The sequence below is a fragment of the Neovison vison genome, chromosome 11 (assembly GCF_020171115.1).
Source record: "Neovison vison isolate M4711 chromosome 11, ASM_NN_V1, whole genome shotgun sequence".
NCBI classification, from domain to species: Eukaryota; Metazoa; Chordata; class Mammalia; order Carnivora; family Mustelidae; genus Neogale; species Neogale vison.
In genome coordinates this window covers 109,693,188-109,707,888 of record NC_058101.1, presented here as the reverse complement: position 1 = coordinate 109,707,888, position 14,701 = coordinate 109,693,188, and the positions used below count along the sequence as shown (strand labels likewise).

The window sequence follows — 14,701 nt, the reverse complement described above, 5'->3', positions numbered from 1 at the left end:
TACTCGGTAAGTATTTCTTGACTGCCTGACCCCAAAGGTTTACAAATCTAAGATACAAATTTCTTTGGAACAAATAATCACAAAATTAGACAAACTTGATAAACTTAGTAGACAGACTTAGTCTTCTGAAAGACTGATAAAAAAAAAAAAAAAAAACAAGAACTGTATCAAGAAAATGAGTATAATTTAAGCAACACAAATATCACAAAAGATATGGGAGAGAGCAGAGCAGTTATCTTTAATGGGTAATAAAAAGAATGAAAGTGAGGGAACAAAGTTTGTGAGACTCTTATACACTAAAGGAAAATGTACACTACTGTCAGAATATATGGCAATAATTACTACAATTTAAAATTTACTAACCTGGGCTAATAATAAAAAAACAATCTTTCTGAAGCAGGAAATAATGTGTTTCTTTTGAAGATCACATTCACTAAAACGCAATTGAAATCAAGAATTATTTCTTTGTTATATCACTAAAAACCAGCAAACTATGAAAGAGAAAAAGACAAGAATGGATCAGAGAAAATCTTCAGAAACAACCACAAAACAAAAAAAAAGATGGCAATAAATATATATCTATTAGTAATTACTTTGAATATAAATGGACTAAAAACACTTCAGTCAAAAGACATAAGGTGACTGACTGAATAGATAAAAAACAAGACCCATGTATATGCTGCCTGGAAAAGACTCACTGCAGACCTAAAGACACCTACAGATTGAAAGGGAGGGGATGGAAAACATTTATCATGTAAATGGATATCAAAAGAAGGCCAGGGTAGCAATAGCTATATTGTACAAAATAAGCCTATAACAAAGACTGTAACAAGAGACAAAGAAGGACACTATCTAATAATAAAATGGACAATCCAACAAGAAAATATAACAAATATGTATGCACCCAACATAGGAGCACCCTAATACATAAAACAGTTAACAACAAGCATAAAAGAAATAATGCATAGTAATATAATAATAGTAAGGGACTTTAACAGCCCACTTACACTGATGGACATACCATCCAAACAGAAAAACAATAAAAAAACAGTGACTTGAATGACACACTGGACCAGATGGATTTAACAGCTATATTCAGAACATTCACCCCAAAACAGCAGAATACACATTTCTTTTAAGTGCACATGGAACATTTTCCAGAATAGATCATATATGAGGCCACAAAACCAGTCTCAACATATTTTTTAAAAAAAACCAAAGTCATACTATGCTTTTTTTCCTGACCACAATGTTATGAAATTAGAAACCAACCATAAGAAAAAAATCTAGAAATAGCACAAATACAGGGAGGTTAAATAACATGCTATTAAACAATGAATGGGTCTACCAAGAAATGAGAGAAGAAATCAAAAATTACATGAAAATGAAATGGTCCAAAATCTTTGGGATGCAGAAAAAGTGGTTCTAAGAAGGAACGTCATAGCAACACAGGCTCACCTCAAGAAGCAAAAAAAATCTCAAGGAACCTAACCTTACACCTAGAGGAGCTAGAAAAAGAAGAATAATCAAAATCAAAACCCAACAAAAGGATGGAAATAATAAAGATTAGAGTAGAAATAAATGCTATAGAAACTAAAAAACCAAAAGAATAGGTCAATGAAAACTGGTTTGAGGCTGGTTTCTTTGAGAAGAAAAAAAAAATCAATAAAATTGATAAACCTCTAGCCAGAATTATCAAGGAAAAAAAAGAGAAAGGACTAAAAAAAAAAAAATCACAAATGAAGAGAAATAACAACCAATACCACAGAAATAAAAACAATTATAAGAGAATATTATGAAAAACTATATGTCAACAAATTAGACAACCTAGAAGAAAAGAATAAATTCCTAGAAACATAAATACAAAAACTGAAACAGGAAGAAACAGAGAATTTGAGCAGACCCATAACCAGTAAAGAAATTGAGTCAGTATTCAAAAACTCCAAACAAACGAAAGTCCAAACCAGATGGCTTCAGAGGGGAATTCTACCAAATTTTTAAGGAAGAGTTAATACCTATTCTTCTCAAACTATTCCAGTAGGACAACTTCCGAATTCATTCTATGAAGCCAGCATTACCCTGATATCAAAATCACCACAAAAAAAAAAAAAAAGAGAGAGAGAGAGAGAGAGAGACAACTAAAGGTCAATATCTCTAATGAACATAGATATAAAAATCCTTAAAATACTAGCAAACTGAATCCAACAAAAAAACCATTCACCACAATCAAGTGGGATTTATTCCTGAGTTGCTAGGGTAGTTCAGTATTCAGAAACCATTCAATGTGATACATTATACCAATAAGAGAAAGGATGGAAGCATATGATCATTTCAATAAATGCAGGAAAGAGCATTTGACAAAGTACAATATCCATTTGTAATAGAAGTCCTTAACACAGTGGGTTGAGAGGGAACATATCTCAGTCTAATAAAGGCCATATATGAAAAATTCACAGCTAACATCATCCTTAATCATGACAAATTCACATCTCTCCCCCTAAGGTCAGAAACAAAACAAGGATGTGTACTCTCACCACTTTTATTCAATATATACTGTAATCTTAGCCACAGCAATCAGACAATACAAAGAAATAAAAGGCATCCAAATTGGTAAGGCAGACATAAAACTATTTGCAAATGACATGATACAATATATAAAAAATCCTGAAGACTCCACAAAAAAACTGGTAAAACTGATAAATGATATTCAGTCAAGTTGTAGGATACAAAATCAATCTATAGAAATCTATTGCATTTCTATACACCACTAATGAAGCAACAGAAAGAGAAATCAAGAAAACAATTCCATTTGCAACTGCACCAAAAATAAGATACCTAGAAATAAACTTAACAAAAGCAGTGGAAGACCTATACTCCAAAAACTATAAAACATTGATTTAAAAAAATTGAAAATGACACAAAGAAATGGAAAGACATTCCATGTTCATAACTGGGAGAAAAAATATTGTTAAAAAGTCTATGCTACCTAGAGCAATCTATACATTCAATGAAATCCCTATCAAAATGCCATCAACTTTTTTCAAAGAGCTGGAACAAATTATCTTAAAATTTGTATGGAAGTGGAAAGATCCTGAAAAGCCAAAGGAAAGTTGAAAAATTAAACCAAAGCTGGTGGTATCAAAATTTGACTTCAAGTTCTATTACAAAGCTGAAGTGGGGCACCTGGGTGGCTCAGTGGGTTAAGCCGCTGCCTTCGGCTCAGGTCATGATCCCAGAGTCCTGGGATCGAGTCCCGCATCGGGCTCTCTGCTCAGCGGGGAGCCTGCTTCCCTCTCTCTCTCTGCCTGCCTCTCCATCTACTTGTGATTTCTCTCTGTCAAATAAATAAATAAAATCTTTAAAAAAAAAAAAAAAAGCTGAAGTCATTAAGACAGTATATTGGCACAAAAACAGACAAATGGATCAATGGAACAGAATAGAAAACCCAGAAATGGACCCTCAACTCTATGGTCAATTAGTCTTTGACAAAGCAGTTAGGAATGTCCAATGGAAAAAAGACAGTCTCTTCAACAAATGGTGTTGGGAAAACTGGACAGCCACATGCAGGAGAATGAAACTGGACCATTTCCTTACACGACACACAAAAATAGACTCAAAATGGATGAAAGACCTCGATATGAGACAGGAACCCCTCCAAACCCTTGAGAACACACGCAGCAATGTCTTTGACCTTGGCCGCAGCAACTTCTTGCTAGGCATGTCTCTGAAGGTAAGGGAAACAAAAGCAAAAATGGATTATTGGGATTTCATCAAGATAAAAAGCTTTTGTACAGCAAAGGAAACATTCAACAAAACCAAAAAACAACAAACAGAATGGGAGAAAATATTTGCAAATGACATATCATATAAAGGGCTAATATCCAAAATCTATAAAGAACTGATCAAACTCAACATCCAAAAAAAAAAAAAATTCCAATCAAGAAATGGGCAGAAGACATGAAAAGACATTTCGGCAAAGAAGATATCCAAATAGCCAACAGACACATGAAAAAAATGCTCAACATCACTTGGCATCAGGGAAATGCAAATCAAAACCAGTGAGATATGACCTCACACCAGTCATAATGGCTAAAATTAACAAGTCAGGAAATGACAGATGTTGGTTGGCAAGGATGCAGAGAAAGGAGAACACTCCTGCACTGTTGGTGGGAATGCAAGCTGGAGCAACCACACTGGAAAACAGTATGGAGGTTCCTCAAAATGTTGAAAACATAGCTACCCTATAACCCAAAATTGCACTACTGGATATTTACCCAAAGATATAAATGTAGTGATTCGAAGGAGCATGTGCACCCCAATGTTTACAGCAGCAATGTCCACAATAGTCAAACTGTGGAAAGAGCCCAGGTGTTCATCTACAGAAAAATGGATAAAGAAGATGTGGTATCTATATACAATGGAATACTGCCCAGCCATCAAAAAAAAAAAAAAAAGTAAAGAAAGAAAAAGAAAAAAAGAACTCTTGTCATTTGCAATAACATGGTTGGAACTAGAGAGTATTATGCTAGGGGAAAGAAGTCAATCAGGAAAAGACAGTGATCATATGATCTCACTGATATTTGGAAATTAAAAAACAACACAGAGGATTATAGGGGAAGAGAGATAAAAATAAAAGAAGATGAAATCAGAGAGAGAGAGACAAATCATGAGACTCTTAAGCATAGGAAACAAACAGGAATGCTGGAGGGGAGGAAGATGGAGAGGATGGGATAACTGGGTGATGGACATTAAGGAGGACACATGATGTAATGAGCACTGGGTATTATATAAAACTGATGAATCACTGACCTCTACCCCTGAAACCAATAATACATTAAATATTGATTGAATTTAAATAAAAATTATTTTTAAAAGAACACTAAAATATCTTTATAAATATTCTCCATGTGTTCAACAAAGTAGAAGAAAGATGAACAGGATGAGGAAATAAAGGGAAGATATAAAAATACTGAAATCAAACTTCTGTAATGAAAAGTACACTGATATGGGGCACCTGGTTGGCTCAGTCAGAAGGGTGTGCAACTCTTGATCCAGGGTCATGAGTTCAAGCCCCACATTGGGTATAGAGATTACTTAAATAGAAACCTTAAAAAAAAAAAGAAGTACACTGATAGGGTTAATGACAAATTTATATGAATTAATAACAGACTTTTTTCTCAATTCTTAATCTCTTTAAAAATAACTACAGCAAATAATGAATAATGTTTTTCTGAAAATAAATAAATTGAAAAATATATATATATAAAAAAATAACTACAGCAAAAATAATTTCAAATTATTGTGACATTATAGCATATATAGAAGTAGAATATATGACTACAATAGCACAAAAGATGAGATGGGATAAATGGAAGAACGTTCTTGTAAGGTTCATATACTAATGTGAAATGGTACACTGTGATAGGTTAGAGATGTATATTGTAAACCTCAGAGCAACCACTAAAAAATAAAGCAGTATAGCTAGTAAAGCAATAGTCAAGGTGAAAACAAAATCATTAAAAAAATTAAAAAACAACTAAACTCATTCAACAAGGTAGGGATAAAAAAAGAAACAAAGAGATAAGATAAAAACAAATATCAAGAGATTAAATTTAAACACAACGATACTGATAATTAAATTAAATAGAAAAGTTCTAAGTACCCCAATATAAACAGCAGAGTTGTCAACTGGATAATAAAATAAGACCTAACTTTATGTTGTCTACAGATAACCCTCATAACACATAAAGACATGAAGTTAAAAATAAAAGGATGGAAAAGATTCACCATGCATCCATGAATCAAAGGAAGCTGGAGTGACTATATTAAAATCAGACAAAGCAGATTTTAGAACAGTGAATACTAGGGATAAGAGAGACGTTGCATTATGATAAAGGGGCCATTTCATCAACAGGATTTAGTAATTCATAAAGATCAGCAAAAAAACGATTGCCATAAAAATCAGAACAGGGCTCACCTGTAGGGAAGTGAAAGAAGGATAATTAAAAGGGAAATTGGGCAATGTTATGTTTCTTGGGTATTTACTTTTGATGTTATAATTTTTATGAAATTTTCTACATAAGTGTTTAATCTTTCAAGTAAAGGGTTTTGGGTTTTTTTTTTTAATTTAGGTTCATACAACATGAGGTAATGTGAGATAGATATGAAAACTAAGAAAACTAAGTTCAGACTAGCTCTTAGGCAGCTGTCCTAATACCATGGCAGAGAATCTAACTGAATCTACCTAAACAAGTGTGAAATTAATTGCAAAATACTGAAATTCATAGAAAAATAGAAAAGAAACAACAAACACTCAATAGCCCCATCTATTCAAGGAAGCCAGTACTCAAAAAATCTTCAGTGAAGCTTTCCAAAATTAATTATATAGAATCTTTCATCAATAGGCTGAAAGTGTACATGAAATACTGACCTCAAGTAAAACCACAAGAAAAACAAAGTGTTTATACTGATTAGCTCCATGAAAGAAGGGACTTGTCTGTTTTATTCACAATTGTATACATAGTGTTTACATTTAGAGTGGCACACTGGGGACGCCTGGGTGGCGCAGTTGGTTAAACGACTGCCTCCGGCTCAGGGCGTGATCCTGGAGTCCCGGGATCGAGTCCCACATCGGCCTCCCAGCTCCATGGGGAGTCTGCTTCTCCCTCTGACCTTCTCCTCGCTCATGCTCTCTCTCACTGTCTCTCTCTCTCAAATAAATAAAATAAAATCTTAAAAAAAAAAAAAATAGAGTGGCACACTGTTCTAGCATGCTCAGGACATAGAACTTTCAGTGCTAAAACCACATTCCCATATAAATCAAGATGTTTGGCCACCCTATCGTAGTGCCCTGCATACTAATCAATAAATACAGAATTCATAGGTGATATTCTAAACTACACCTTTAGTCGTTCATTTTATAATAGTGAATGCTTTATTGTGTGTGGAGAGATGCAGTGAGGGTATAATAATGAATAAGCTAAAACTCTGGCTTCTAATAATGAGAAAACCAGAATAACAAATAATACTACTACAAACAGTGCTGCCAATAATTAAGGTATAAAATATAGGAGAAGATGGTTCTGGGGATTAGGGTTAGTGGAGTGTGAGATAAAAGGTTTGATTTGGGACATATGGATATACTGGCATGTGAAGTGCCAACTACAAATGATAAATCAAACTGTCAGTCAGAAAGAAGAAATTAGGAATACAGGAGAAAGAAAGATTTGAAAAGAAAGAAATAAGTTCAGTCTGGGAAATATTGAGTTTGAGGCACCAACAGCAGAAGATAAATCAAACTGGCATGAAGCAATAAAAGTTAGTCCATTCTGAGAAAGAAGGTGGGCAGCATGTGATTAAAGGGCAAGTTCCATAGCCACAGCTACTGCCTCAAAACAAAAGGGTCATTCTTCATATAAAAGCAATAACTAGACCTCTAAAACATACTCATCTTCAGGGATATCAACATATACAGCAATCACATATATATAGTTTATTTAAAGACAGATTGCGTTCCCTGAGGTGGTCTCCCTAAATTCTGACTGGCTAATAAGATAAATAATTATTGGTGGCATACGCTCATGGGCATGAGTGCAGACCATGGACAGTTCATGCCTCTATAGCAGGTAAAGCTAACCACTCCACCATCAAAGAAGAAATCTGGGAAAGAATATATTTAGGAGCTAGTGTTACCCAGCTTAGATAACTAATATAGAACCAATATAGATAATAATATACAGCTGATGTGGGTGCCATTTATTATGTAAGTCAAGTTCAAAAAGCAATTAAATTCTCCTTAGCATAATATGCCAGGAGACGTCAGATTACTAAAAAGACTATATTTTTATCATATTTTACTAGGCTGATTGCATCTGGAGAAAATTTGCTTTGATAAGAAAAAATATCCTTCCTTCTTAGATAAATGTGAGAAAATCAGGAATAGCTCTCAATAATCTGGAATTGGAACATCCAGTCTCTCTCCTACTTGTGAAATCGAAGCAGCTCAGTGTGTTCTTTGTAGGCTGCAAATCCTGGGTTGAAAAGAGTCTCTCTGATTAAATGGCTAAGGCTGAGGCAATGAAGTTTACAGATTGGGGTGAAAAGAATTTCCTGAGGAAAATGTGAAGATAATAAACTGGAAGATTGACCAAGAAGGCTACAGTAATATGAGAGTGGTAATTAGGAAGGAGAAAAGTTACAAATAACAAGTATTTGCATCTTTCTTATGAAGATCTAAGATTATAAATTCCTTTGCTCTACTGTGGTTCAAGGTAACAAGTTATAGAAAGTCCTAACATCTATTCTACCTACATCATTCTCTATAAAAATCTACCTGACCCTTAATTGAATTAACTGTGTATATTTCTCCATAGACCAGTGTGTCACTGATCTTAAAGAAGGGTAAAACAAAATGAACCTAGGAAAGATATAATAGCTACTTTTAAATTATCCAGTAGAGAAATAATACCTGTACCTTCTATTAATTATTACCATGTTGTCACTAAGTATTGCTAAAATAGGGCTCAACAGGATGCAGTTGCTTTTCTTTGCTAAGCATAGAATCTCCTAGTTTCTTTCACAAGTCAGCAAGGCAAAATTCTATAAAACAGTAAAAGCAGGGTCTTGCAACACTCCACTTACTGCTTTCTAAGCAGAGTTCACATAAGTCATGTAGTGAGTTTTTAATTCTGCTATGTGTAGCCCATTAGACATTTTTTTTTATTTTATTCCAAGAATTACTGTTTGTTATTTTTTAAAAATTTAAAAGCTGATGAGGCACCTACGTGGCTCAGTGGATTAGGCTTCTGCCTTCAGTTCAGGTCCTGGTCTCGGGGTCCTGCAATGGAGCCCTGCATAGGGCTCCCTGTTCAGCGGGAAACCTGCTTCTCCCTCTCTCTGCCTGCCTCTCTGTCTACTTGTGATTTCTCTCTCTGTCAAATAAATAAATAAAATCTTTAAAAAAAAAATTTTAAAGCTGAGAGTAACAATAAAGATCATGACTATTACCCCCAAGAGAATCACATTTAGTGTGGCAGCCAGATAAGTTAACAGATAATTAAGATATAATATCAAAGTCCTATGAAAGAGTCATTAAGGAGTCAAAGAAAGACTTGAGAAATAGTAGAGTCAAAGAACAATTTCACTTTACCTGAGTCTAAAAGAGTAAGTAGGACTCAGTGAGGTTAGGAAGGAAGGAACAGCATACTGGGCAAAGTATCAGCAGCTACTAAAGCATGGAGGTGAGTGAGCATGAATTTCTAGAAAATGCGAAGTTGAAACTACTGAAATGTATGTGGGGTGAATGTTGGGTATAGGTGAGAGAGAATGTGAGAGGCTTACTACCATCCAAATTATAGTTTTTCCATTGTTAATCTGCATTTCCTCTGTTGTTACACTGTTGTTTTTTTTTTTAATGACATTAGGGTAGTAGGTTGATTTAGGTTTCTCTGGAGTGCAGAGTTGTCATTGTTTTAATTTTTTAATTTTGCTGCTTTTCAGCATCGATATCAATATCAATGTTCTTGGAGCCTATGTCTATTTTAATACAATTGAGTTGTTATAAACATTAACCTCCCTAACAATGTATTCACCACCAACCATAACCCAAAATCCTGATACCTGTGATGCTTTTCAATCCTTATTTTATTTTGACACCGCTGAACACTGTCTTTAATTTGTTACACTTACTAAGGTACCATTGTGTTTAACAAGTACACAGAAGCGAGCCTGGCTGAAAGTGAGGTGTCCGTCACGGGAGGCTTGCCTTTGCCTACCTCTTACCTGTTGCCTGTGGCTTCAGGAAAGGTACCTGGTAGGATCCAGGACCCACATGCTCCTCAGTGCTGCCACCTTCAGCCAATCTGAACAAGCGGGGAGCTCGATCATACATAATTCTGGGAAGGAGGGGCGGAGCGGGAGAAGCCGCCGCTGCAAAAAGGGTAAAAACAAAGCGACTAGAGGCGTGGAGCAAAAGGAAGCTGACGACGGTCTGAAGAGGGTCGAACAGAACTTGAATAAATGGACGAGCTAACCACAGAGGCTATCTCCCTACCCGCTCACTGGGGTCAGATTTTTCTCTAGGTCAGTTTAGAGCCCCGTGGTACAGTAAAAGGGAGGGCGACCAGGAATAAGATATCCCTCACAACCGTCTAACTGTTCATCAGGCACAAACTGATGTACTCCGCTAGGAAAGGAGATTAAAAAGTAGGCGCCAGACTCTGTACTTCCGGTCTTCCCTCCGCCCATTTCTCTCCGCCCCGGAAGTCTCTAGGAGCGAGGGGTCGTAGTACTCCTCCCCCGCCAAGCTCTCGGAGCACGCGCACTGAGCGGCGGACGGCCCGCCTTGCTCTGCCCTTCGCTCACCTAGTACTCAAAAGTAGAGCCCGGGTAATGGGGCAGGTCCTCTTGCGGCGCCAACGGCTTTAAGGTTTGTGCATGTCGGAAGAGCTCTAGAAAATACGTTAGAAGGGGTTAGAGCTCGCTTGACCATGATCTCTTTCTTCTAGGAGCGGCAGGAAAGACAACAGCCAAAACTGTGAAAGAAAAACTATTCTCTCCGCAGAGCCTGGGTTCCGCAAACTCAGCCCCCCCAGCTACTACACCTACATTCGCACCCACAGAGGGGAAACACCTCTGGCTCTATCGTACAGAGAATCCCAAACCACGAAGAGAATCTCAGGAAGTGGTGGTGACAAGAAACAGGGAACCGGAGGAAAGAGAGGAAAAGCTCACCAACAGAAGCAATGCAAAGGCCAGGTGACAGAAAGCTCTGTTTGTTGTCACATGCCAGGCAACGGCAACATCAACTCCTCACTGTTTATAACCAAGGGCTTGAAAAGGCCCAGTCCACCCACCCCACCCCCCATCCCAACCAATGAGACTCTTAACCTCAGGTAAAAGGAACCTGGCTTGTGCAATGGTCTCGAGTCTGTGTCAGAATCCACCTTAAAATGTCCTCTGGCTGTTTTGTTTTGTTTTTTTCAAAGACTTGATTTATTTATTTGACAGAGACCACAAGTAGGCAGAGAGGCAGGCAGAGAGAGAGGAAGGGAAGCAGGCTCCCTGCTGAGCAGAGAGCCGGATGCGGGATTCAATTCTAGGACCCTGGGATCATGACCTGAGCCGAAGGCAGCCACTCAACCCACTGAGCCACCCAGGCGCCCTGTTTTGTTTTGTTTTGTTTTGTTTTGTTTTGTTTTGTTTTGTTTTTTGTTTCCCCAGCAAGAAGCCCTTCCACATTCTAATTATCTTTAAAGGCTTAAATAGATACTGTCTTGACCACGCCTCACCCCCAAATGAGCTACAGTACTTTAACTTGTATCTACTACAAAGTTTTTTGTTTTGTTTTGTTTTTAAGATTTTTATTTATTTATTTGACAGAAGTAGGCAGAGAGGCAGGCAGAGAGAGAGGAGGAAACAAGCTCCCCACTGAGCAGAGAGCCGGATGTGGGGCTCGATCCCTGGACCCTGGGATCATGACCTGAGCCGAAGGCAGAGACTTTAACCCACTGAGCCACCAAGGTGCCCCTCTGCTACAAAGTTTTATAGTATTAATGCTCTGCAGGACACGATTTGATACCCAGTTCTGTGGGTCATTTGTTATGACAGTCGTTCCATAAAAGTGAGATGTTTTCCATACAAAGCTGTATGCTTCTACAGGATATATCTGTAGCACGTTTTTCTTTTTCCTACTCAGTATCTAGCTGAATAATCATTTACTTGAAAAACACATTGGCAGGGGCGCCTGGGTGGCTCAGTGGGTTAAGCCTCTGCCTTCCGCTCAGGTCATGATCTCAGGGTCCTGAGACTGAGACCCGCATCTGGCTCTCTGCTCGGCAGGGAGCCTGCTTCCCCCTCTCTCTCTCTCTCTCTGCCTGCTTCTGATCTCTCTCTGTGTCAAATAAATAAAATCTTAAAACACACACACACATTGACAAATGCATAGAGATAGAGATATATAGGCATATACTATAGACTGCTGCTTGGCTATGGGGATACAAAAATAGGACAAGTTCAGCCTCAGGCATTCTGTAAGGAATGGAGAAAGAGATGTGTATCAGCGGTAATATGAGGTGACAAGAGAGATGTATAAAATTAAAAAATATATATTGCAGGACTTTAGAAACTGCCTCTCCCTCCTAAGAAACTAGATGTTGATCCATAATTCTTTCTCGTGGACTTATTTCTCCTTGCATGCTTGCAGAAAGCCTCATAATTTCCTCAAAGTTATTTAAACCTTATTTTCCCAATCTTCCACAGATAACCCATTGAGATCTAGAACCCATTTACTACCGCATTTTACGATATAGTATGAAAAGAGAAAAATCTGTATGCTTTGGAGGATGAGCCAGTGGTGCTGTAAATTAGCTTTCTATTGGTGGACATTCCTCAGGGACTTCATTTTCCCTTAACCCAAACAAGAATAGAAACCCAGACTGCAATTTCAAGTCTAGGCCATCTTTGTAGTAAACACTGGTGCAGACTGACAACCTCCTTCTGGCTGTTCAAGTCTGTTTTGGCCTTGATTATTCTTTCCTTGGATATATTTGGGTTTGAGATTGGGAATGGAAGTGATAAAGGTTTATCTGCTTTTTGTCTGATCTGATTTTTGGCCAGTGATCCTAACCTAATTTAGGCAGAAGGAGTTCTTCATACGGTTTATCCTAGCTCATTTGCAGATCTCTAAACAGGACTTAGTGACCTTAAAACCTTTGTACCAGGTACAAATACAGTGTTTTTCTATCTTGCCTGTTTCCTCAGTGCATGTTCTTTTGTCAAGGGCCTCATAGAAGGGTAACAAGCTGGGTCTTGTGGCCAGACCTATCTAAATAACACAGCTCTGGGGGCTCCTGGGTGCCTCAGTTGTTAAGCATCTGCCTTCTGCTCAGGTCAAGATCCTGGGGTCCTGAGATTGAGCCCCACCTTGGGCTCCCCATTCAGTGGGAAGTCTGCTTCTCCCTTGTCACTCCCCCTACTTGTGTTCCCTCTCTCTCTCTCTATCAAATAAACAAATAAAATATTTTAATTAATAAATAATATCCTTTAATAAATAAATAACACACCTCTGTATTTAAATAAAGATACACCTTCAACACTCTTTATAATTTTGTAATACTTGGTGTCTCTCAGAATCTCTATTCTTAACACAGAGTCTGTCTTTAAAAGTTTTTAAAGAAAAAGAAGTTTTTAAAAGTTTTTTTTTTCTTCAAAGATTTTATTTATTTATTTGACAGACAGAGATCACAAGTAGGCAAAGAGGCAGGCAGAGAGAGAGGAGGAAGCAGGCTCCCCACTGAGCAGAGAGCCTGATGCGGGGCTTGATCCCAGGACCCCGGGATCATGACCTGAGCCGAAGGCAGAGGCTTTAACCCACTGAGCCACCCAGGTGCCCCTTTTAAAAGTTTTTAAGGAAAATCCTTCCTCTATTTCCTTAATCACTGTAGCTGTTCTACCTTTCCCGGCTATTATTTCTTTCTTACGATTCAGTAACAAGAATGATACACCATATTTTGGGATTGGAAAATCTTTTTAAAGGAGAACAGTAAATCTTTTTCATTATCTCTCATTGTAGTAAATATTTCCTGAATAGTTTTAAATGAGTGTGCTGCAGAAAAAAATAAATACATTAATATAGAATTATAATTACACATAAAGACGAAATAAAGAATTTGACTCAGCACTTCTCAGTTCCTGAAAAATAGTCTTAATGCTGATTAACCACCCTATACAGTTATTTCCATGGTATTATTAAGAAATGGAATCCATATTTGAACTAAGATTTATTTGACTACAAAATTTGGATTCTTCCCATTCCTCCATGTTGGCTACCACTAGAATAAATCAGATTGATTCTTTATCAAATACATTTCCTGCAATGAAGAACTCCATAGTCACCAATTTTTCCATACAATATTCTGAGGATTAAGTAGATTGCAGGTGATATCTGGAGTCTTGCATGAGATGCGGGAATTCTTCCTTCAATAGCTTTCAATACCTTATAAATATTATAAAACTGAATTGGTTTTGAAAACTAATTTCTTCAATCCATTATGATCTGGTTTCCATTGTTTTGCTTTTTTTCTTAAAGAAAAATTAAATAATGGTGATACATCACTTGGCATATATTATACAACAGAATATACTTTGTCAATGTTATTAGTAGTCACATTGTAAAGTGATATGTATTCAAGTTAAAATGGTGAAAATATTTATGTAATCATTTGAAGCTCATAAAGTATATTTTATGTTCAGTATTTTGTTTAATATAAATTTCTTTCTCTAAACTGCAGACATATTATGATTCTGAAATACGAAAATATCATGAAATGTGTTTTGAAAATTATACCATATTATCAGTGACCACCTGATTTTTTTTCACTTACATTCATTGAACATTTATTATATGCTAGCACTGTGAAGCACCTTATACCAATAATCTAAATCTTTTCTCATATAACTCATGAAGTAGGTTCTATTACTGTCTTTATTAGTATGCTGAAAGCCACTAAATTTGTCATCCACTATCACATAGTTAATGAATAATGGAGCTGCATTTCAGACAAGTTAATTTGACTCTAGACCAATTTTCTTTCTTTTTTTTTTTTTTTTTTAAGTATGTTCCAGTGTGGGGCTTGAATTCATAACCCTAAGCTCGAGACCTGAGCTGATATCAAGAGTTGGGCACTTAACTTACTGAGTCACC

The 14,701-nt window shown here is 36.8% G+C and overlaps 1 protein-coding gene across 1 annotated transcript in view; it reads right to left on the bottom strand.

The window, feature by feature from the left end:
• Positions 1 to 9,889, bottom strand: part of STPG2 (sperm tail PG-rich repeat containing 2) — a 345,708-nt gene extending 335,819 nt beyond the window's left edge. The window contains exon 1 of the mRNA XM_044225962.1: positions 9,781 to 9,889. Within this exon, the coding sequence (XP_044081897.1) occupies positions 9,781 to 9,889 (109 nt within the window). The remainder of the gene's footprint in view (positions 1 to 9,780) is intronic.
• Positions 9,890 to 14,701: the final 4,812 nt, after the last annotated feature.